Here is a 25,034-nt window from a genome sequence, read left to right on the forward strand (position 1 = left end):
CATGGTTGTAGTGTGTTGATGCCGAGGTGTTGAGCACTGTATGGCTAACAAATTTCAGTCAGGAGATCTTGGCATTGGACTTGTCCAAGACCCACAGGTTTAGATTGGTGGCAAGGATTCAACCAGACTTATTGTCTACAAGCACAGCCCTAACAATGGCCAGGTTAGCAAGCTAGCTTGATTAATGCCTTTGCAAGCCAAGCAATACACACCGAGCAATACTCCACTGAAGTACAGAACCGCTTTTGCATCCGAGTGGAGTGGAAGGATGGTCAGTGCAACTGCACCTACGCAGTTGTGCCCTTAGGATGGCTGCTTCTCTCCTGGCATCAGATCCTCTTGTTGCTTTAAAGAAGTGTTTCTTCTTTTGCTCACTTTATTTCCCACAGCACTTAAGTAGAATTACTTATACTGAAGCTTTGTAACACAGTTGTGTAATGCTGTGCATTTAATTTCTGTCTACAGAATTATTAGCAATATCAAACTAAAACTTTTTTGAAGAGTGACATTGTCTGCAGTCTTTGCTGCCTAAAGAGATGGTAGCAAACAAATTTTCATGGCACTTGGTATTTGTTGGGGTTTTTTTAAGTTTTCAATATTAGCCCAGGAATTTACAGAAGCCTTATGCAATTTCTCTGATGCTGCAGCATTCCCAGAGAGGTTTTCTTTGAATACCAGTGGAAGGGAAAGGAATCCTAATGGTCAAACTGAAGGAGCTGATAGGTCGTCTAGGAACAAGTTTCATTTCAGCCAGATACCAGAAATCTTCATAGTTATTTGATACCTCTCTTACTTCTCAGCTGCTAAATGCTGCAGTTCAATAAATTTTGTCCATTGATCATTAGGTAAATATAGATGTGAAATTGGAGGGCTACCAAAGACCTGATCTATGGAAGAGGTAGCCATGTGTGATGACGGAGAACTTCTACTTTCAAGGCTGCTAAAACTTAAATGAAAGTCTTTTAAACCCTTACCTTCAGCCTCTGGGTTTACTTTGTTCACATTCTCCTTCAGGAGCCACATACTGGCTTTATTTATACTTAGTAAAATAAATGTGTGACCCTCTCTCCTATACACAGGCAACTTTCTTCTGGTAGAAAAGGTTCTTTGGCTATTCTGAAATTAATACTGACAGACAGCCTCTTAGCAGTCTGTATATAACAGGTTTTTACAAGTATTCCAGTGCTTTACAAATACGATTGCATACTTTGATCGCTTTCCCAAAGGGCAAATGCCTCTGGGAGGAATCAATCAATCATCAGCCACATTTGCAACACTGCAAGCAAAATCAAACACCCTCTTAGCACGAGAAAGAGAAGAATAGTACTCCAGCTAACCTTAGGGAACTTAAATGGCTTGTAAGAAGTTGTCAGTCTAGTGTAGAGCCCAGTCACCCTGGCTAGTGACCTGTCCTTTCAGTAATCTTCCATGTCTGTTTGTTTTTCATTTCTTGTGGAATAATCAAATACTGATCCAAAGCATTAGTTTAGCATGGAGACAGATATGTTATGACATATCTTGGCATTGTGCACTCACTGATGCAGGGCTCATCTTGAGCAAACAGAGAATGAAACTGTGGCAGAGAGATCTACTGTTTCTGTTCCTGAGGAACGGTTTGGTCTTGCTGCACTCACAGGTTGGGTCAGTAACTAAACTGCCTTCTGCAGGAAGCTTTGTGTCTGAGATGATTAAATGGGCACTGTCAGTTCACTAAATGAACTCTTAGCTTCTGCTCACAGCCTGGCTACCAAGAGAGGCTGGCTAGTGCCAGTTCTGAAAACCAGCCAAGCAACTGCCCTTGTTGCATGCCAGGAGGACATTCCACCCAAGTCTTGCATCCCTCTCCACGCCCCCCCCCCAGGCCTCCCAGTCCCCTCAAATACCAAGCCACCACTGGAACTTTGGACAAGAGTTGGTGGGATGTAGGAAGGAGGCTTGTATGGAGTATGTGTGTCCCTTCACTCATCTTTGCTTGCCAACTGTTCAGGACCTGGAACAAGACTTGGAAGATGGGGAGAGGGAAGGTTTCATCATGGACTTCAGCAGTCTAAGGTGGCATAGGTAGTTCTACACTTCTTTTTTTCCTTCTCTTCTAGAGCTGTTCATCTATCATTTGCCACAGTGTTGATCTGCCACTTGTCTGAGAAAGTGGGTGGATGTTATTGCAGAGGAGGTCTTAAGCCGTTTCCTACTGCTGGAGGAGAGGGTCTGCAGACTACAGGCAGATCGTGGCCAAGTGGTGTAGGGGCAGAGCATGAAACTAATACAGGAGATGCCTCACTAGCTCCAGTGCTGCACAAACACTGTACTGTTAGTATCTTACACATCACTATCCTTTTCTCCTCCCTGCCTACCAAAAAAAGTACAGGAAATCTCACAGTGACGTCTCTCCAGGGTTTTGTACTCTTTGTAGAGAAGTTGGCACACAGGTCGCAGCCTGGCCCGGTGACTCTGAACTTCGTGATACTGCCTGTGACTTTGGAGTGATGAGGAACTTGTGTGCCAGTCACACAGGGGATGACGTCTTTTACTGGTTTGGCATAGTCAGGATGGACAAATACACAGATAGAGCTTGATTCTTTTATGTGGGTGGGTTTGGACTGTAACACTGTATCGGGGTGGATACCACATTCAAATAAATTTGGGATAAGTGGATACTTTAAAGCCCAATATTACTTCTCTATCCTTGCCAAATTACATGAACAAATTGCTGAACTGCCTGCAGGTGAAGGTTGCATAGTCTGTCATCTCCGATCAAATAATGCCTGTGCATGTGAGACTACCCTATGAGTGTCCTAGGCCTGTTGCAACTCAAGCAATGTGACCAGGTTCCATATCCTCGAGAAAGAAAGATTTTTTTTTTTTTATTTTTTTTTTTCAAACTAAGTCTTAGTTTGCTCGGTGCCTCACCAATACAAAAGAAGCTGTTATGCTTTCTTCATAAGGCTCATTGACTGTAAGAGTTGACATGCAATGCTTGTACTTCTATTTGTCTGGTTATGCTGACAAGATTGGGCCCCAGTAGTCATGGGTAGCAGACTGAGTAATTTGTATGCAATAGAAACATGGCATGAAGAATGTGCTTCTGGCTGAAGTGAGCAAGTTGTTTTATCATTGGGATTTTCTTAAACTGAAGACTATTTACCTGACAGCTCCCAATTAACATGCTGATGAGTTCTGTGCAGGAAGATTTTACATCATAGTTCCTTGGAAGAATTTACTACTTTAGATTTCTCTGTTTTTCTGTATTTAGGGAGATCAACCCCTTAGCCATATGCTCTAAAATAAAGGATAAAAATTAGCCATTCTAAAACTTAATGCTTTCATTCTTCTTATATGCTTTGGAGTAGCAGTTATCTAGTAATGGAATTACACAGTATCCATAAACTGTAGTTCACAGTTAAGCTTTCTCAAACAGAAAATTACACAAAAAAATCCATAAACAGTAAGAACAGCAAGGGTCAGACTGTCTTACCGTGAAGAATGATACGGTGCGGGAAGCCTATTGCCTTTTGTTCTTTCTGTTGTTAATGCCCCAATCTCATCTCCCATGGTGCTTTCTGAGAAATCAGAAATGTAATGTTGTATTTGAAACACATTTCAGTCTAGAATTCTATTTTGGTACATTTTACACAAAACTGTGCAATCCTTATGATAGATATTTAGCTCTGTCTGATATGTTTTATCTTCAAAGGGCTCTCAAAATAATTGATCCTCCTTGCTTTTACTCTAGAAAGGTACTGAATGTTGGCTAAGGAAAACTGGTCTGTGTTGATGTTCAGTGACTGAGTCAGGGCTGGTGTGAAACAAATGGTTGAAGACTGCATTACTCTTTCTGCCTTGCTGGGTGTATGCAAATTGCATAGTGCTTAACACTTGAATTTTCTTCCCTACCTTTCTGCTATCAGCCAAAGGCTGATAAAAGAAAGCCACCCCAGAAAGCACAATTCAATCACAGATCAGCACTATCTTGTTTAATACATTATATCTCTTTATAAACAATTTTATTGTTTCACACAACAAACGTGGTTAGAAAGAGCAGGTACAATATACAACTTGATTGCCTTCATGGACTCATGGATGATGGGTTCTGTGAATCCTGAGATCTTTCAGGGCTTGGGGTAACAGTGCAGAGCAGCACTGCAGCTGCTGAGCCAGTGGACAACTTGCACATGCATGCAGCTGGAGCAGTATAATTGGCTTTACCTTTATTATCCAGACTGAGAACAGCAAAGGCAAGGAACTAGTTCTAATTTACCTAAGAAGTTTGACTTGGGTCTACTTGCCCCATGGTTTCTATGTCAATCAAATCTGCCAGTTTCGGTAGTTGTGACAGTTGAGAATTGTGTTCATAAGGCTTGATGTAAAGAGACCAAACCAACCCATAGTATCAACCACATGCTAGTAATTTTAAATCAATCAGTGTGATTGACAAACATTTTGCATTACTTGACAAGTGAGTAATAGTTTTATATTTTATCCACAGAATAACAACATTGGATTAACAATAGAAAGAAAGAATTAAAGGCAGAACAAAGACAAAACTTTTTATTCTTGGTCTGGATGAGTATTTGGTACCTGTAGAGGTACTATTAAACACTGTTTGCGTATCTCTAGTGGCTGTAGTATCAAGCTAGCCTTAAGGTTCCTTGTATTGAGAAAGTCCACAAAAAAAGTTAAGAGCAATGAAGAAGGGGTTTAAACTGGAAGTACAACTCAGCCTTAATGTTATTTGCTACAGTGTATTAAGACAGCTCTAGGAATTTCATATACTAAACAGCAGCAGTCATTTAACACTTAAAAATAACATTTTCATTACAGACAGAAACACCTATTGGCAATACAAGTCTCAATACCTTTAGACGCAATCTCTACTGTTATCTTGTTTTCACATAGACTCTGTCTTTGAACATGACAATGTCGGGGGGGGGGGGGCATTGTAGTTGATGAGGAAGAATTTGCAAAAGGGATGATGGAGAAAGCCTACGGAAATTGCAGCAAACAGAGAAGCCAGGGAGTAGATAAATGAAGGCCTGCATGGGAGCTAGAACAGAAGCTGACAGAAGTATCAGTAAGTTTCAAATAGCACACATTTCCCTGCTCCCACTAATTTAGCAGGAGTTGCTGCCTCAAACAGAGGCAAAGTATTGCTATTAATGTAGCAGCTGGAATATGGTCAGCAGCACCTAGCTGATCCTACATCTACACACACACATGCACCCTCACCCACCCCTTCACAGAGTTCCATGCCCCTAGGAATAGCATGAGACACACTATTGAAAAATACCTGTAACCCAGCTGTTACCATTCATGCAAACTTCTCAGCTGTTAGGGGGCAGTATTTTTAATGGAATTGCAAATGAGCATAATGATGCTTCTGGGACTAAGTCTATAGTAGTTGATAATGATTAAACTACAGTTAATATTAAACAGGCAAATTGAGATATTGGGACATGCTACATTTCCCCAGAAGACAAGCAAGACAAGGACTGATTGTATGTATGTGGGTGTGCAGAAAGCAAAAGCTGTTTTTAGCCCAGAAGCATAATTCTGCTTTAGCCATTCAATGTCCCAGGAGACTTCTATGTGTGTACGTGTCTGTGTATGGAAAGATCTGTTTGGAACTATGATTTTTGACAAGACCTGAGACCAAACAGTCAAAAACAGAAAGAGAAAACAAGGGGCGTGCAGGGTGACTTGAAGATATCTATAGAATTTGTAACTAACTAACTGCTGCTTACCTTATTAGTATTTTAATCTATATAAACATTGAGGGTAATGAAGGGGAAAGTCTGCATGCAGACAGAATAAATGTAACACCTCTGGCTGCTGTGCATGTGACAGACCATCCAAACGAGCAGGATTCATGCAAAGCTGATATGGGTGGATCAGTTAAAACATTTTCAGCTGGCCATCATTTTAAAACTCTAGTGTAGACAGGAACAGTTGTGCTAGCCAACAGTGGTTAACTTACTTTTGAACTTATTGTTGGAGCTCATCTTCTTCCTCATGCTGCTGCCAAATGTAGTATGTTAAAAGATGTTTTCAGAAACTGATCTAGCTAAAGCTTTCAGGAATCTAAAGCAAATGTGGTATACTTAAACACTGCAGAAGAAGAAGGAAAAAAAAAAGACAAACTATTGCTAGAATGAAGAATTAACTCTGAATTTAGCTTATCTAGCAGAGGGCTCAGATTCTCTTTTCCTTCGTCTAAAAGTTCTGCATTTATTTGCTCCTTTGAGAGACAAGACTAAGTGTTTCAGGAGTCAACAATGAACCTTTCATTTAGCTTTCTTAATGCAGAAGTGCTGATCATGCAGGCCTTCCTTTCAAAAGATGATACAAGGCCATGCCTTTTTTCTTTTTTAAGGATTGCTACTTTGCTTCAAAGAGACCCTGAACAATTTAAGAGGAGAAAAAAAATGCACTATTTTCAAGTGTTCAGAGAATTCTAAAGAGAGCTCCTTCTAGTGTTGCATCTCTGATACAGCAGATGACTTCAACACTGCTTTCAGAGATGTCAACCTGTTTTTCTTTCTTTTAAAAACCCTGAAGTGTTTAGAACTCTAGAATGTGGTTCCCTATCCTCCCTGAGCACGCTTGGTAGAGGAAGGAAAGTGTCCTCTGCAACTCAGAAAAGCATAAAAGGGACTAAGCAATGAAGAAATAGTGGGTGCCATCTTCTGTCCTTTGGTGTGAAGGGAGAGCCAACAGACAAGAGTAGGTCTCTATAATTTTATTCTCAGTACTTACTTACACAGTCACTGCACCATGCTACAAGTTAATAACTCACAGCATCCTATTGCATGTTATTAGCTTTGCACAAACCTAGCAGAAAGGAACATTCTGCTTATGGTTAAACCATTGCCATCAACACTTGCTGCTATCTGAAGACCAAAACCATTTTGTTAGAGGATGTAGTCATCATCTTTAAAAACTATATATAATTTCAGTAATCTTTTCCTAATGCTTCAGATGCATGTACTGAATTTGAAATTGTTTACAGTTAGTCTTATAAAGTTCTGCTTGTTTTTCTTCCAAAGAAAATAGCAGCATATTGCAAAATAGGAAGTCCTGTAGCAAAATATGTAGTTATTACTAAATAATCCATCAAAAATGTTTTCTGACAGTCCTGTTTCATTTCTTTGCATATAACATACGTTGCAGAATTGACTCAGACAAACTCTACACAGGTATATTCACAAAGATAAAGCAAAAGTCTTCTGTAGTACCAAGTCAAAGTTGGTGCTGTTTGGCAAGTAATTACTTGCCTCTTTACCATTTTGTGATCTGAGCTGACTTGAAGATGGATGTGATCCCTAAGCACTTGTCAATTTGCATCCACTGCCTCCTGCTTTCATGCTTTCTTTCCTCCTGACTCAACTGCAGATTGGAAGATGAGGCATGATGAGGCATGATGAGTTTATGGGGAGATGTATATGAACAGTATCACAGAATTAAGTTCAAAAAAACCCATAGCCTCACATCCAGAACAAGTAGATCATGTCATTAAGTTTCAGGTAATTGAAGAAATAATAGCCTATCACTGTAGTAAAATACACAAGGAGGTGATCACTTCTATAGACCAACATCTGTATTTCAATCTAACTGACTTAATGTGCAGGGGCTTGCAAGAAGAACAAAGTTAATGCTTTTTTTTTCCTGGGGCGAGTACTGGAGAGCCAAAAAGAGCAACATTCAAGCAGAACTACTTTCAAATGCCCAGCTGCACATGCTGACTGCCTCAACAAAAAGGAAAAAAAGACTAGGAAGAGAAAGAAAAATATGTCCTTCTCACTGATGTCTTTGAGAACTGTTATTTAAGAGCGGCTCTTTCCAGCAGCATTAAAGTTCAGTCTCTGGGAAAAGCTGCCAATAGTGAGATAAAGCCCACTATTGCAGAAGTTCACCATGTAAAATGTGCGCTGTGAATACTTTTGAACAGCTTAATCCTATGCACTGTTTTTCCAGCATGGTCCTTTGTGTAGCAAAGTATGTACAGATGCAGTCTCAGCTAAGCATAAGATTATGAATTAGTTTATACTAGAACCATATCCTTAAACAGCAGCTCATGCCACATCAGTCTTTGTGTTGAACCACAGCTTACTACTGTTTATATTATTTTTGTTCTGTGTGCAGAAATCAAATCAGGTATTTCAGTGATGAAAAACATCTGGTGCCAATAAATACAGTTCATTTTAAGTAGTGTCTTAAATGTTGCCGTTTGTTTTCTAGGTATAAAAGTTCCTGGGAGCATACAAAATTATTTCCAGTGTGAATTGACTACAATCTCATTGTGACATTAGGGGATTACTTCAGTTAGACCTTCTCTTTGCTGTTCCACTGATTACTGACAATTTCAGTAACTACACTACAACAAAGAGAACGTTAATTCGTCTGGGCACTTAACTGTGTACACATCAATTGTGAGCATAGGTGCTGTCAATTATTCCACTGATGCATTTCTTGGAATTTATTATAAAACTATATTTTTGACACCATTAGTATCAGTTTTCTTCCCTGGCAACTCTTTGTATTGAAATAGTCATTGTAAGATTAAAAAAAGTGTTTTTATCCCTTAGAGATTTATATCGAAGTTGTAGCATAGTCACAGAAGGAACTGCTATGATTGTAGAATGAACTGACCACCACAACAAGTACAAAGGTAAATATAAACAGGACATTGTGTTCAAGAGGCCAGGGGATTGCAATTTGTTCAAAAGAAGAAAGTCATGCAAAATTCAGGTTTCAAACATATTTATCACCTTCCACAGAACAGATAAAAAGCAGTTAATACTACTTTTGGACTGCTATAATTGCACCAGGACTCTTTTCAGGGTGTTGTCTGTGCACCACTGAAGACTAGTTCATATTCTCAAGTACCTCATTTTAGTTACATTGCTTCTCATTCAGGACACTAAACTGTTTCAAAACAGAAACCAGTGCAATTACAGACAGGCTCTGGCGTAGCAACCTTCATGGGCAATTCTTATTTTTCCTTGAAGCCTTGGTTTGCACCCAGCTATAGGTTTGAAACTTGATGAAAAGGCAGAGCTGTTTCATGTGACTTACCTTTACTGTAACACAGTCATTTTGTTCAAGAATGACGCAGTTTTATAATTGAAAGTACCATACTAATTTGAGGAAAAAAATGGGTGTATGTATCCCATGAATCAGGCACAACTGCAATTCCAAACCATTTTCAAAATTTTTTTAAAATAATCACCTTGATATTCTCTCTCCCTCTAATACAGTCCATTGTTTTTTAATTAGCCTTGTGTTTCTAGAACTGAAATTGTTAAGAAACAATAGTTATTCTACTTATCCATTATGAATACAGCCCGTTAGGATTTGGAATACAGCTACTATACATGCAAAAGTTGTCAAAATGCATGAAAGAACATTTAAGACATTTTAAAACTTTGATGCCAATGATACAGTGCACAGTATGCATTTGACTTAGGAGTGTTAACAACTTGTTCATTTGATTACTGTATCTAACCTTGAAATTAAATCGACCAATACTCAGGCTACAGTAGATTTAGCCAGATTTGCTTACAAAATAAATCACTAAACTTGAAGCCAGCAGAAATACTATCCTCCCTTTCCAAACTGGCAGAAAATACTGTCCACCTTCCACCAATCGTAAATTCAGCTTGAAGTTCCTGGCCTAACACTGGTATTTTCCCCATTCATATTTCTTACATGAACTTGCAGTAGCAATGGTGCAAAACAGCAAGACCTGTTGGAATAGGCAGAAAGGAATTCAAACTTTAATCTGATTGTTTTAATTTTTTTAGCAGGAGGAAAAAGAATAAAGTTACAAGATTCTTTTAATATTTTCACAATGTTAAACTAAAACTGAGCTCTAGGCTACATGTGTAAGTAAATCTAGAACACAAAAGGGTTAAATGAGATCTTCTTTTAAGATACAAGAACTTAAGCTTTCTTTACGTTTAACAAACTTCACAGAACAGATACTGCAAAGGAACAACCCCCTCCCCAACTTTTTTGTTTAAAGTGAACATATTGTCCATAATTCACATAAACTTTAAGTAGTGTTCTCTCAAGAGCCACCTTGAAACCATCTGTGCACTTGTAACAAGATTAAAGAGAATATTAAGGAGGAACAAAATAGCATCTTCAGTATTAATGCAGAAAAGTCTTGTGTATCAATCAGAATGCCCATCAAATGCTATGATAGGATTTTGTAGGAAAAGAAAGTGCATATCACAGCAGCCGCCAAAATCCATGGTTTTTTTAAACTCCTCACAGCAAATGTAAATAATATCCTTGGACAGTCCCTCTCACCAGGACCATTTCCTGCAAATGCAGCACATCACAGAAGATTTTGCTGCTGGTTTCATCCTCTTGAATAATAACAATAAAAAAAAAAACAGCTTGCCTTTTGGATAGCTTGCATTTTATAAAGATGGGACACTTCTGAGTTACTTCATGGTTAATTAACGCTAATACAGTCAGATGCTGAGTGTGTGTGTGTGGAGAGACACATACATTCTTCTTTTTTTCTTTTTTAAATTAGTTGTCGTCTTGTTAAATGCTCCTAGCTGGCTACCAAAGTAACAATATTATTTGGCCTATAAGGAGTTAGTTACCTGTGACAAGTAGAATGGAGAATGACTCACACAAGCTTACTCCCAACATACTGGGGTTTTTTAAGTGACACGTTACTTCACCCCTCTGATGTTTTATATCTGCCCAGTATTTGAAGATGAGACAAAATCTTTCCCTCCCTCAGGTTTTGTTACAAATTTACGTGATTGTTAATACCTTACTAATAGACTGAGAAGCTAAATTCACTCAGGATTAAGTTGGGCCACATCGGTACAAATCCTTTTTACCTGCATAAACCCTGTGTGCAGCAGGAGACATGCTGATTATTATGTTTGCTTTTTTGTTTCCAAACTGACAAGACTGGTGCACAATTCAGTTCAGCTCAGCTCAACGTGACATACCGTAATACAGAACCATAGGTCTAAACAGATCCAAAACATTCTACTCCATGTAATGCTTTTCACATTCACTTGCTATACTTGCTTTGCAATACATGCAGGCAGAGATTTTCATGAGAGCATTCAGCTGCATAGAAACAGGGCTGATATAGCCCATTTGATTATCTCATTGACACTCTGGAAGTGAGGAACACAAACTCAATCTGATAAAGGGTGTTTTTACTGGTTGTTCCCCAATACTGTTACTGAATTCTGTTTGCTACAAAATGTCCTTTTTTTTCCCCAATATATAAGTCTAGCTACAGAAAGTCAGTCTGTAGAATCCAGCCATGGCTACTGTGCTGTGAATTAGCCTTATTTGATCAATTATCAGATACCTGCACTTAGCAAAAGGCAAACAAGAGCCAATCAGGTTTCGGCCAGTGGGAACAGCTGCACTGCTCAAGGTATGTGGAATCTGTTCATACAACTCGTAGAATCTGTGTGGATGCCATGTAAAAAGTATGCACCATTTACTGCTCTGGGATGGAGTTGGCTCTAAAGTGAGATCATAATTTAACTGAGAAGAAAGAAAAAAAGCAAAACCCTGATAGGTTCTTTATAGTAAGATAGATATAAAAATTTTTCATAAGAATCTCTGTCCCCCTTTCTTTTTGGCTTCCTGGGAAGAACCAGAAAGATGTTCCTACCCCAACAGAATCCCTGATGCTGGTGACACTGCCTAACTCAAAAGCCACACGCGATGAAGGCACGAGTGACCAGTCAGGTCTTCCGGGCTTAAGCAGCCGCAGTTGCTGCTCTTAGTAGTATTTCACCTCCTCAGGATTCACTAGCAGTGAAGAGGTGAAAGGCTGCACATTAAACAGTTTGTCCGAAAGCCATGTGCATAGCAAACTTTTACACCAGCTTCTATACAACTATTTGTTTTAACTCTGCAGCTGGAATGTTTCCAGCGTAAGGCTTTTAGAGTGACTCCAGCAATAACAGAAGCCTTTGGATTTTTCTTGTTTTGTTTAAATCCACTAGCCATGCTCAAAAATAATATTTCTTCATGTTTTATTTTTATACGGTGGCTAGCAGGCACCTTAGTAACCAGCCAGAAATCAATTTCAACCACCATCAACCCCTAAACTACAGTACCAGGACGGTTGGCTAAAGAAAGGAAACTGATTGGCTGTAGTCTGAAACTTGCCTAGTACAAGGTTTCTGGCTGACTTTGTCCTAAATAAGGCTAACATTAGTGAACTAAGAGAACAGCATTTGGTTGCAGTCTTGCACTCAGGAACATCCTTCGCCAATGCGTTGGCAAGATCTCCCTACTTTCCGATCCAGTTTCACCATTTTCATAATGGCTTCCTCACGCCCACGTCCCATGTGGTCAAATGTGCAGTCATGTTGTTCAGGCAGGCGATGTAACATACAGAACACATAACCTACCATGGAAAGGGAGGAAAAAAAACATACAGTTAGGGACTTGGTTAAAGTGGCAGAATCTTACCTGAATCAGAAGTGAAGGATCACCTAGTGGGGGATTACTCAGTTCTCAAAAATTAATGCCAGCTTTAAGTTTTCACTTATCTTCCTTACAGGGTATTAACAAGTATCTGATTATTTACTGCATTTTCTTGAGTATTTATCAACACAGTATCCAAGCTCAAGTCATACTACATTTGGGTTTTTTTTGCCATTCTCTCATCTTATAGAGGAAGCCCCCAAAATCATCTAAACTAGGTATGCCCAGATAGTAACAAAGCTAATGCTTTTAAAAACAAAACTGATCACCTTCATTGAAATCTTTTCTACTTTACGTGGAGTTGGTTGTCATTTCTGAAATTCATGCTTATGGTACTTCAGATTTAGCTCCCAAGCAGGCATTCAAGTCAGAACTGTTAAATCTAAGCACCTTGCCTCCTCCTTACTGCCAGCGCTCCAAGTTGGCAACAATTGCAGGAGAGTTCACTGTTCCTATTCCAGTTTTCAGAAGCTTCTCTTCATGAACTATTCTGACACTAAGCACAGGGGGTGAACAGGCATTTGACATAGGGACATGCCATGCCACATCATCTTGCTCTGTAGCTGAAAAGATGTATGTTATTGTCTCTTTGTCTAAAGCTAGCCAATGTTACTCAGTTTTCCAGGGAGCATGTGATTCAGAAACACGTGCAATACCTTTTCCTACAGATGAGGAGGGCATCTGCAGTAGCCACCTCCTTCTAGTCTACAATCAGCTTTTTTCTTATTTGGCCCTAACACTTCATAACAGTAAAGAAATTGCCTCAAATTTCCTACCTCTAAAATGAATGTTACACAGGGATAAGTAGTATTAAGATGACATAGTAAGGAAAAGAGTCACACAGTTACAGGGTTCATGTAGCCCACCGTATATGAAACGAAGTATGATATTGCCTATGCTGCAGTATTTTTCCTGCCTGATGGTGCAAAGAGCATCACTGTGCCTCTCACTGAATGCTTTACATTACTGCTGCTCCTTGAATGCTCAAAATCTATTTAAACCACAAAATGATGATATTTGAGAGATGGAAAAGGATAAAAGTGAGTGAATGACTGAGAGAGTGTGTGTTTGTACATATATACACACACACACATACATATGTAAAAATGTGTGTAAAGTATTTCAAGCTCCTGGACTATAAAACATCAATTGTAGGAGAGAACAACAGGCTACCTTTATGTTAGTGTGATTGTTAAGAAAACAGAAAGGGAAAAAAGTATCACACATGGAATTATTAAAAAAAAATAATGTGAAAACTCAATTTATCTTTGCTCTTTGTTTCAATAGCACCAGCTATGATAAGACACGTCTATTATCTGTGGCTCGCTTTGAAACCCAGTTCTAGGAACAAAGCAAAAAAGACAAGTTTTCTGTATTGCTATACGTGATTAAGAAATATGGATGGAAGGATGCAGACTGAATTGATATATATCTCGCCCATTGTGATCATTGCCTCCACTTCAAACTCAGTCTGGGTCACACCACAATCAACTGTGACAAATATCTTTCCTGAGGTGCCAAAAATTCAAGGTCTGATTGTTGAAATGAAAACATCTTTGGACTATAGTTTCAATACTGAAAAGGCATTTCACTAAATTCTCTCTTACAGAAAGCATGGACTGAAGGCTTCCCTTATTTCCTCCACTAAGACTTCAAATTACTAAACCAATGTCCACTGCAGGCACAAGAATACATAAATACCTGACTAGATGAGCTCAAAAATCAAGTTTGTCATCTTATCTGCAGTGGATGTGTAAGAAGCAGATGCAATAAATCCTGCAGATACGGATTGGGCTGAAGTCATTTCAGTCCCTTGTAGGTAAAAAAATGGTTTTAAATCCTGGTAGTTTTGCAGATCCTCTCCACATGGTTAACAAGCATATGTAGAAGTGCTATTTAATGTTATCTAAAAGAGATCTTGAACACCTTTACAATCTTCTACACACCTTCAGCAAGACCCTTTTGACAATTCTATAAAACTGGTAAGAAAATATATATACAACATGACATCACTTTTGTACATGACCTTTCAATTGCCCCATCTCCTCACCTTCTACAAAGCCTCCTTCCTGCCTTTTGTAGACCTGTGTAACTTCATGATGTTCCTTTCTATTTTGCCACCCTCCCACTACAATCTATCCTGTGCTTTGCCATATCTTTATTTCTTTTTTGAACACTTTTTATTTCTTTTTGGAGCACCATGTAGGAAAAGCTGTACTGTATGCTATTTTTATTCCAGATGAAACTTATTATTTATTTTTCCTGTTTGTCAAGTTATTTCCTCATGCATTCTTGAACAGAATTTCAATAACTGTCCATAAAGAATGGCAGGTGATTTTCATTTTCCCAGACTATGGGAAAAGTACTTCTGATTTCAGCAACTAAATGATCTAAACCTGTTATTCATATATCTATTTAAATATGTACTGCTAATTAGAACTGATAATACCTAATGAAAGAATACCCAAGCACATTTTGACCATTACTAAAGACAGTTTTGCATATATTGGCTATTCTTAGGGAAGGGGTTTATTCTTGTTGAATTAGCAATGGGGATCTTCTAGAAGACTCATTTCCAAAAGCGACTTCAGATCTTTAGTCCCACTGCCTCAAATGCCTAAGTCACTTTAAAGATTGGAACTTTTATTTTTGTAGGTTTTACTTAAAATTTAAAGGACTTGAATACTGCTATATAGTAGCAAGTTGAGTAACAGTAGTTCTGAACATTTTTTCATTAGTTGAATATATCCATTCTGAACTAAGTTCTAACTGCTATGTTCACTCCTTGCTTCTTCACTGGTCTGGAAATCAGAGCAGACATTCTGTGGTCTGTGTGTACACAAGTGCCTGACGTCGTATCAAGACCATCAGTTTTTACAACATTCTTAACTTCTGTGCACTGGGGCAGAAGGCCAATATATGTACTTCTATTTTGATCCTTAAAACCAATCCAAATTTAGAGGTGAAACCTTTTCTCCTGAGAACTCTGCTTTTATGGTTATAAAGCAAGTTAGATTAATGAACTCTTGTGGTGTATTTACAGTTAAGTTTATTATGGTAAGATATCAACTACAGGTTGTCTCCTCTAAAGGATTTTACTGCAGAAATGCTTCTTTTAGCACACGATAACTAAAAGACAAAATAAATAACTTTCTGCTAGGGGAAAGAGCTGGAAAAGCGAATCCATCTGCCAACTAAAGTTAGTTTACCCTCGTCATCAACCAGAAGTATGCCAGACTTCCACTCCAAACATAGAAGATTTCAATCTAGTAAATATAATAATACGTCTTACAGCACTGCAATTGTTGTTTTCTGATGTTAGAAGTAAACTATGAATCACCTACTCCTCTGGCCTCTAATGCAAATGTCTTGGAAAAACATTACGTAGTGCCTCAAAACCTTTGAGCTCCTCTAAGCAGCCCAGAAACTACCTCACAATATATCATCAAAAATTCTCTTCCGTTTCATCACCAGAGCATAAATGGCTAAAGCCATAAAACCGTGTGCCATCTGTGCCTTACTTGTACCCACACAGATGAGTCTTTTGCACAGAACATGCAAAAAAACATCATTCAAAGGCAGTCTAAGATTGCACACAAGCAACTGTGAAGTTGCTTTCATCATTCCTGAGGAATCTGCTGGGAAAAAGCAATTGGAGAGGGCAGAAAACAAAATAATCTTCCATATTCAAGACCAGAGAATACCACAGACGTACAGTTTGCTATGTGTGGGTGATGGTGGAAAATGACTGCATTTTCCTCATTGTTACATTCAAGAGCACTGGCTAAATGGGAGTATGGAATGACAATAAGCAAGTATTTCAACTAAAACCTACATTTAATTCTTAACTTTCTGTCTTCAAATTCTGAAAACAGTAAGCTGCTAAAATACCAACAAAATGATACGCGAAACATCAGAATTCAACTAAATGGCATAATAATTCACAACACAAAAGCCAAATTGTTAATTTTGGAGGGTCCTTGATTTTGTTAGATTTCTTTTTTCTCTTTGTTAACAGAAAGTGGTCAGACTTTCTGGAACATGGCACAAATGCCTAATAATTGGATTACTGCAAACTACCAATGGAGAAGCACAGCACACTGGTGGGACTACTCTAGCAGATGTCCTTGGCTAGGCATGGAGTAGTTCCAGACTCTTCTAATGTACTGCTGGAGAACATCACACTGTTACATAAGATATATAATAAATATAATGATCCCTGTTACACGAATAGCATCATGATAGAAAGGGAGCTCCTTTTTGTCCCACCCCAAGATTCTGGTCCTAATCTTATTGATGAGACATTCAGAAAGCTGCTAAAGGAAGACAGATTTGTTTGTTTTGTTTATAAGCAAGTTTTGAGAAGTGGTAGAAGTGCCAAACAAGCTTATTAAGTATTTATACAGCTTACACATTTACAAAGTGGCTTAAAAACATTTAAAAGTGTCCCTATTTGAAACATCTTGATGTATATTACCTAAAAAGTAGTTGCATGCTGCCACAATTACCATATAAAATCAGAGCTTCTCACACTTCAAAATCATCTTACCTGCCTGCTAGTACTGCTATTTATCATTTTCATTCACAAGTCAAAAGGCAGAAGTTCAAAACTGGCAGAATTTGTAGCCACTTCCAAATTTTATTTAATAAACAACTTGTGTTTGTATAGATCCCCTATACAAAGCCTATTCAAAAGTAGTTTTAGTAATGGCATAGACTTGTGCAGAATTCTGTGCTGTATGGTTTGGCTTCTTCACATGCTTCACAAGAAATTCTACCTTTCTTGCTAATTTGAAATTCTAATCAACAAGAGATTCAAACAGAACTTAAAAATACCTTGTGACCTTAAGTGATGAAGGTGCTGCAAAAATTCTCTACCAAAGGTATATTATCTAACAAGGTATGTGTGAGTCTATATGCAGATGTCTGTGCAAGAACAGATTTTATCATATCTTTAAAAGGTGAATGTATCTACAGGGTATCATACAACACAGCAAAACCAGGCAGATTAACCAACAGAGAAGATTAGCTCTTGCAGTGATACATGCTGCTGCAGCACTGTTCAGAATAACTGGACATCATTCCCCAGAATTGTCTAGTAATCCCCAAAACAAGATTTATGCATCTCCCCCATCCCTTCCAACTGGAAAGACGACTTAATGTGTTGTAAATGATACTAACAATAAAGCTATTAAAACAGAAGTGTTGGAGGGAATTTTTTTCTTTTTTCAGGACATGGAATAGGTATGAAATGAATGTAGCAGAAGAACAAATAGGTAACAAGATACAAAGCCGAGATCCTAAAAACTTGTGCATTGAGTACCTTAGAAAACACTTGCTCTCTGGATTTCAATATAATCTAGCTTGTTCCCCTAATACTTTGGAGATTGTTCAAAAAAGAACATCCAGCAATGGAAGGAAGTAAAAGTGTCCTTATAGTCCAGCATACCAAAACTTCCAGTGCAGCTTATATGCACTGCTATTTTATAGGATAAAAATATTCTAGTCTGCTGATATCTTGTATTATTCTCCTTCTAGACAGCTCCATTCTTGCATATCCTCTAATTATCTCTTCTCTCTCTTCTGTGGGGGATACTCTGTATTGGCATTGTCAGCTTTCATTACACAACTCAAGGAACATTCAGTTTTACTGACATTTTCTACAAACCCAAACCAAATAAATCCCAACAAGCTAAACAACAAGCTTTTGGAAGTAACTAAGCTAAACTATTCTCCTGTTTCCCTTTCCCAGCTTCGCAAGACATGGACTTTGATTAAATGCTAAGTAGTTCAGAATAAGTTGGCTAGGAATCTTGTCGTTCCTTCCCAAGGGGGAAGGGGAGTAAGCCACATTATGATGAAGCTTTTTAACCAAACAGATGTATTTGTTAAAACTCCAGAAAACATAGCTTGAGGCAGTCCTTTCTATCATTTCCACTCCAAGAAGAGTGGATGGGGAATGTTAACCTCTAAGTACTCAAAGTTAGAAGTCTCTAAATATTAATGCACAGTATCATAAAAATTGCCCTCTCAAGGCATTTCAGTTCCACATTCCATCACAAAGAGCACACCTGCAAAAGATTCAGGAAACGTGCAGTAGGAAGAAGTGTACTTTTCTTATTAGCTTGTTTTTCTAGCCATCTGCTATGGTCACTGCAACTTGTCTTTCAGTATCATCTTCTTTATCTAGATCATCTATACTTACTCATGACTACCAAAATGATCAATAACTGAATCAAAAAGAAGAAAAGAGGTGGTATAAGACACCTTAGAATGTTTCTTTTAATCTGCCAATCTGTGCCCAGGACTGGACATGCACTTAGGACTTCCATCTTGCTTTTAAGTCAGACATAATCTCAGGTTTCATGCTAGAAGCACACAGCTCCATGACATCTGTGATGCTACATAAAATTTTACGTCTGAGACTCAGGGTGCTTACAAGATGCTGCAGATTCATTTTGTATTTCTACTAGTGGGTAGGAGAAAGGAAGGGAACAAAGGCTTTTTTCCTTTCTTGCTCTATTTTGCTGTCTACCACAAAGAGGGTAAAGCAATATGTATGCATTAGAGACAAAAAAAAGCTATTAGTGAATAAACTGCCCAGGAAATGAATGGAAGAAATTGTATACAAAAGAAAGATGATGTCATCTTAATCCTGTAACAGCCATTGGACAGGTATGGTTTAAGATTCTGCAAGGATTCTTTAGACTGCAAGGCAAAGACTTCCAAGTTTAGTCATGAATAACCTGTGTTTCAAAGTGTCTTCTGTCTATTTTCTCGAAGATCGTAAGCCTGGGAAGCTGCTTTAGGGAGCACGCAAGAGGCGGTTTTGCACCGTGGAGACTGCAAACAAACCACCTTTTATCCCAATTTGTGCTAATTTCAAATTCACTTTCCTATTTATCTTACTACTTTACTTGCACAGAAAGCTGTCAAACTATTTTTTCCTATATTAAATGTGACACAAATTTTGAACAGAGAATTTGTATCACTTGAGGATGGAGCACATGCTGATTTTTTAAGGTTCTTTTTGAATCGACAATTCTTAAGGAGATTCTGCATAAGACACTTCTATTCCTCGACCTTGGAACTAAAAAGAACTCAAAAGAAACAGCTTCCTCCTGGTTCTTTGAAGACAGTGTATTTGCAGTGGGAAAAATTAAGATATAGCACTCTCCTACATTCAAGCCCTGCTTTTGCTCTAGTGGATACCACCTCCACAGAAGTAGGGAGCATCTTCAGGAACAGAACTGACGTTTTCAGGAAATTATTTCTGAATTTCAAAGAATCCTCAATGAATCAAAGTGATAAATACAGCATATGTGCTTTGTAATAGTAAACTGCAATTATAAAAAGTTTGGTGTGGGTCAGGTCTTACTAAATATTGCAGGTCTCAGTCAGGATCATATCTCAGCTCTGCCATGTACCACAAAATAACGGTGGTTAAATCTTTTGGTTGGACCAAATATTTTCCTTGCTCTACAGAACACATGCACATTAGAGTAACTACTTTTACATCACAACTTCTTCACCCCGCTATGGATTCATGAGTTAAGGCCAACATCTATGGGAGACAGTCTAATGGAGCAACTTGGGTACATGATTACTCCCATGGATACAGTATGCAATACTCATTTCTAAACTGCTTTATACCTCAGAAATCACTGACCTACACATTTCATCTGCAGGCTCCCTTTCCAACATTATATACGTCCTCAATTTTTTGTCTAAGTTGCAATCCACAGCAGCCAGGCACAAGCAGTAGTTGTGACACTACAAGCTGACTTACCAGCTAGGAGAAATGGTGGGTTACCACTGTTGTGAAACATCTACAGAACTGGGGTATGATCCCAGTTCATCTATGGCGATATATGCAACTTCACAGAAATTAGCATTTTAATTTGTTACATACTTTCTTAACGTAACTGAAACATTTTTCTCCAAAAGACTTGCACAACTGTTGAAGCACAAAGGCAAAACAGTTGAAGTTTAATTTAACAAGAGGATTTTCAAAGGAACCATTTTTCTCCCAACAACTTGCAGCATCAACAGTGGTGCCAGACAGTGAACACCAATGCATGACGAACTTGATGGAGAGGAAAAGCTAGGTTCAAAATTAAAAGTTTAAGACTTTAGGTAGGTGAAGAGAGTTTGCTTTTTTGAATAATCACATGATCTTGCAATGATGTATTCAAGAGGAATTAATATTACTGCTACACTTGTAAAAGGAACATTCATTGCCATGTTTGCAGGGCCGAGAACACACTGAAACAACACTGCACCTCCCATATAATTCCTAGTTTCACAAGGTTATATCCTGTAAGATGTGGGAAAATGAATCTAAAGAACAGGGTGTTCAGTAAAAAAGCAGAATTATGCCAAAAAGGCATCCTAGTGTCCAAGAACAGACACCTAATAAAGTAGAGGTAAACTGTAATAATAGGTAACACTACTGCAAATGGTAGTACTCTTATAAATAAGATTTTCCATAGGCTATACCAGCATGTAAGAAAGTATTTGTTTCCTACCCAGAACATTTAGATTTGAGAGTAGTGTGAAAGCTTAAAAAAAACCCCAAAAAACCAGTCTCCTGAGAAAGGGCAGGTGGGTGACAGAGCTATCCTAGCACCAGTCCAGGGCCTTGTGCAGAGTGTTTGACATTTTCAAAAGAGCTAGATGAGTATTAATAGTTCTAGAATTCTCTCTACACCAAGCCCACCTGAGCTAATACACTTCTCCCAGAAATCCCAGAAGCTGAGGATTTAATTAAAAGCAAAAGTGTACCCAGTAATTTAATTAAAATAGCAAGCAATACTGAGTGATTCAATAATGTATGTGTATCATTTTGTTTAGCCGAATGAAAATGCAGGAAAGATAAGGCTACTAATAAAGAACTAGAATGAATAATGAAAGGGTCTATACTAACATACTGTATGTGTTGTATTAATTCTAACTGTTCTCCTGGATCCTGCATGTATTTTGACTTCAAATCATCACATGCTGAATATGATTCCAGGTTTGACTTTCAGTACATTTCCTGAATTATATTATTGATGCCTAGAGGTTGCACCATATTGATGCACAGTCTGACAACAGCTAGACATGCTGGCCAAATCACTGAAGAGAAGCAGCTCTATTTCTTTTAAACCTAAATGAAATCTATTTTCTGTCTTTATCCCCTATTTACACCTTATATCCAGGGTCTCTTAGATTACACATTCTGCTCCATGCAAGTCTTCTATTCCTGTAACCTCTTGCTATCTATGTCAAGAGTTATTCTTCTTCCAACCAAAGGGAAACAGAGCTCCATTCAGAAGCTCTATTTATACTATAAAGGAAAACAAACGCTTAGAGTGATGTACACTTCCACTCTTCCGCTTTTTTTTTTGGGCGTGCAAAGACTTACACAACACTCCCTGCTCCTGCTTGTTCAGAATATAGCAGGACCCCCTGTACACCACTTATGCACATATCTGAGCAACTTTCAGCAACTCAAGAACATTTAACGGTTGTGAACACCTCTGTAGGTAGACATTTTCATTTCAAAACATATGAAGATACAGTTAAATAAATGTATTAGTTTTAAAAACCTACTGAAGAAGATACTATACCTTAGTGATAAGAATATCCATAAATAGTTTTTCAGCTCTTGAAACTTTCCTCCAAGGCCACATATACGTAGTGTCAAAAGCCCCTGACACAGACTAATATTATTGTTTTAACTTCTGTGAAAACTGATGCGCACTGATCTTCGTGCCATTTCCTTAGAAGGCCCACAGCAACCTAGTAGGGAACTCTAGCAGAGAACCAGGTAGTGTCAAGTCCCAGTACCTGGCTTTAACACTTTCTTATACATTAGCTATGGAATTTAAGACCACAGGTGGCATTTTTCTTTAGGTAATATTTTATTTATTTAGTTTATTGGGGGGGGAACCCCCCCCCCCCCTCTAGTTCCTGGAAAGAACCCTAACTTTTCAAGGCAAATTTTGACTATTCCTTTCAATATCCTTTTTCTCCTCCCAGTTCTGATGCAGCAATTAGTGTGATGTTTTTTCCCTACTTCTTACTCTGTAGAATTCAAACTTTCACCAACAGAATTCACTGGGCATCATTCCTCCCTTCTTAAGTTTTACTTCATGGTCAGTTGAACTAGCTATTAATGTTGCTTCAGGATTTGTCAGATGATTATAGCATATTTTTGGGCCTTCTGTGTTTACTTCAAATATCAAGTACATTAGTAAAATCAGTACTTCTGCGCATAGCTATTTGTTAACATATGGACAAATACGTTTGATTCACTTTGAGGGGGACGCTTTCTTGGCAAGTATCTTTCCTTTTGAGAACAAGCTGCAGCAGCCTCCTGCCGACCAGCAGAAGCTTTCTAAGTGCACAGTCCTGGTGAAGCTATAACCTGTGCCTGTAAGACTGGATAAATAAGAACACTGCGAAGAAAGAATTCTGATTAGAAAAGGTAGAACACTTTAACCTTCAAAAATGTTTCAACATCTGGCAGGTAGGTGGCTATTATCTTCATGTTTCTGATAACAAAAAAATGACTCAGACTGAGTAAATTACTTCCCTAAAGGTACTGAAAAAGATGGAATTAGAAATAAGATAGTCTCAGCTAGATTTTTATGTTTGAGTTCGCTAGGCCATGTGTCTCTTGTGCATACAGGACAATTAAAAATTGCATCTTCTTTTACTTTATGCATATGCTTCTTTCTTCTGTAACGACAGTACAGGTATGTATGGAAGAAGAGACCTAATGTGGCACACCAAGAAAATGCTTATTTTTTACCTCGTACTGTAGTATCCCTGCAAAAACCACCTGAAGGTTATATACTGAAGCACTTACCACACTAGTGGTGTCAAAATAAAACAGTTTTTTTGTTTTGTTTTTAAAAGGAACATGCTAAATTATTTTATTTAAGGAGAACTCAAGGAATTGAGAGACTGGCTGACCTATTTCAATTACATGTATTGATTGGAATTATAGGAAGTTAACTAAAAGGCTCAGTATACATTACTAAATCAAGAGAGTCGCCTGTTGCAGAACTTTAGGTAGCATGGTGGAAGAAATAAAAATCAGTACATGTTGTAAGAAACCCACATCTGTTGAACAATCTGGGGGAACATACTAGAGCCATTTCAAACTGTATTTCATGATTCCAAACTATAAGCAGACCATGAACTCCATTTACACTTTTAAAGCTGTGGACAGCTTTTCTAAAGCTGAGACACTAAAGTGTTTTTTTTCTGAGTCCTATCCTTGGAACCCATGATACACCAATTAGTCAACTGCTTTCCACTATTTAATTTCTAGTATTTTCAGAATACATATTACTCAGGAGATACCAACGTTAGTTAACAGCTCCTATTCCCTATCAATTAAATTACAGTCTTGGGATAACATCTTTATAAAATAAAACAGAACAAAAAACGCCTTTGAGTTCGAGTTCAAACTTCAATAGTTTTTCTTTCTTTTTTTTTTTAACACTTGCAGTAATGTAAGCTAAGATGCTAGGCATTACTGGAATGATTGAGGCAAAAGTACTATTCCAGGAGCAACTCTCTAAGGAGAACAGTCAACAGAAGAAAGCTGAATATGGTGCATCTTAAGGCCTGGCAGGAAGACTTTCCAGAATTATAGTATGTAATCAGTTACTAATAAGATTTATTTTTCCTTTAATACTTCTTATTGAACTGGTTGACTCAATCTCCAGAAGCAGTGCGCATATTTAATTTTAATCAATGGAAGTACATCTGTTATACCAATACATAATCATGTCCTGAAGCCATTTTGGTTTGTACCAGATAAACCTTATCCATCTAGAAAGTGAATTTACCAGTGCTATTACAAATCCTTCTCCCCAGAAAAAAGTTCCATGGAAATGGAATCATGATTTAATATTTTACCAAGTTTTAAGAGAAACATTAGTTTCAATACATCTTGGACTTTTTTTGGTTTTTTTGCTTATGTATTCAAGTTTGTTTCTTTCTTCCTGTCCTTTGAAGATAATTTCTAAATTAACTAAGTAAATTAAATCATTCCAAATTTATTCTGGCACAATACAAAAACTGCCTTGTCTCCTGTGTTTATGAACAAGCAGCTCTGTTATACAAGTTAAGAATCTGCAGCTGTTTTTCTTCCACCTGTTTTATTACTGAATCACAGTGAGACTTGCTGCCACAGAATCTGTAAAAAAGGTACAGTCTCTTCTGTGTGGACACATTTTGTTTCTGATGGCTAACAGAAATGCTCAGTGCTTGATATGAGTCTGTTCTTTTCGTCATCTTACCCCTCTGTTTTGGTCTTCCACTAAGCAGAAGTAAAGAAACAGACACTTTTAAATAATCACAAGAAAAGAATTCCGCCAGGTTATTACAGATTTATGCAGAACTAAATTAAAAGCCGGTATGTGGAAAAATAAGCATAGTAACATACCAGAGCTCTCTTTTTTATACTTATTAACTATGTTTATGTGTTTGTGTGTATATATACATGCATATATATGCATACATAATATGAGACAAGTTTCTGAAATAGT

At 37.9% G+C, this 25,034-nt stretch overlaps 1 protein-coding gene across 3 annotated transcripts in view; it reads right to left on the reverse strand.

The window, feature by feature from the left end:
- Positions 1–4,934: 4,934 nt before the first annotated feature.
- ZFAND3 (zinc finger AN1-type containing 3) overlaps positions 4,935–25,034 on the reverse strand; it is a 148,568-nt gene continuing 128,468 nt past the window's right edge. For all 3 annotated transcript variants that reach the window (XM_059830619.1, XM_059830611.1, XM_059830604.1), the window contains one exon: positions 4,935–12,406. In XM_059830619.1, the coding sequence (XP_059686602.1) occupies positions 12,252–12,406 (155 nt within the window). In that variant the 3' untranslated portion in view covers positions 4,935–12,251. The remainder of the gene's footprint in view (positions 12,407–25,034) is intronic.

Source organism: Gavia stellata, chromosome 2 (assembly GCF_030936135.1).
Source record: "Gavia stellata isolate bGavSte3 chromosome 2, bGavSte3.hap2, whole genome shotgun sequence".
NCBI lineage: Eukaryota > Metazoa > Chordata > Aves > Gaviiformes > Gaviidae > Gavia > Gavia stellata.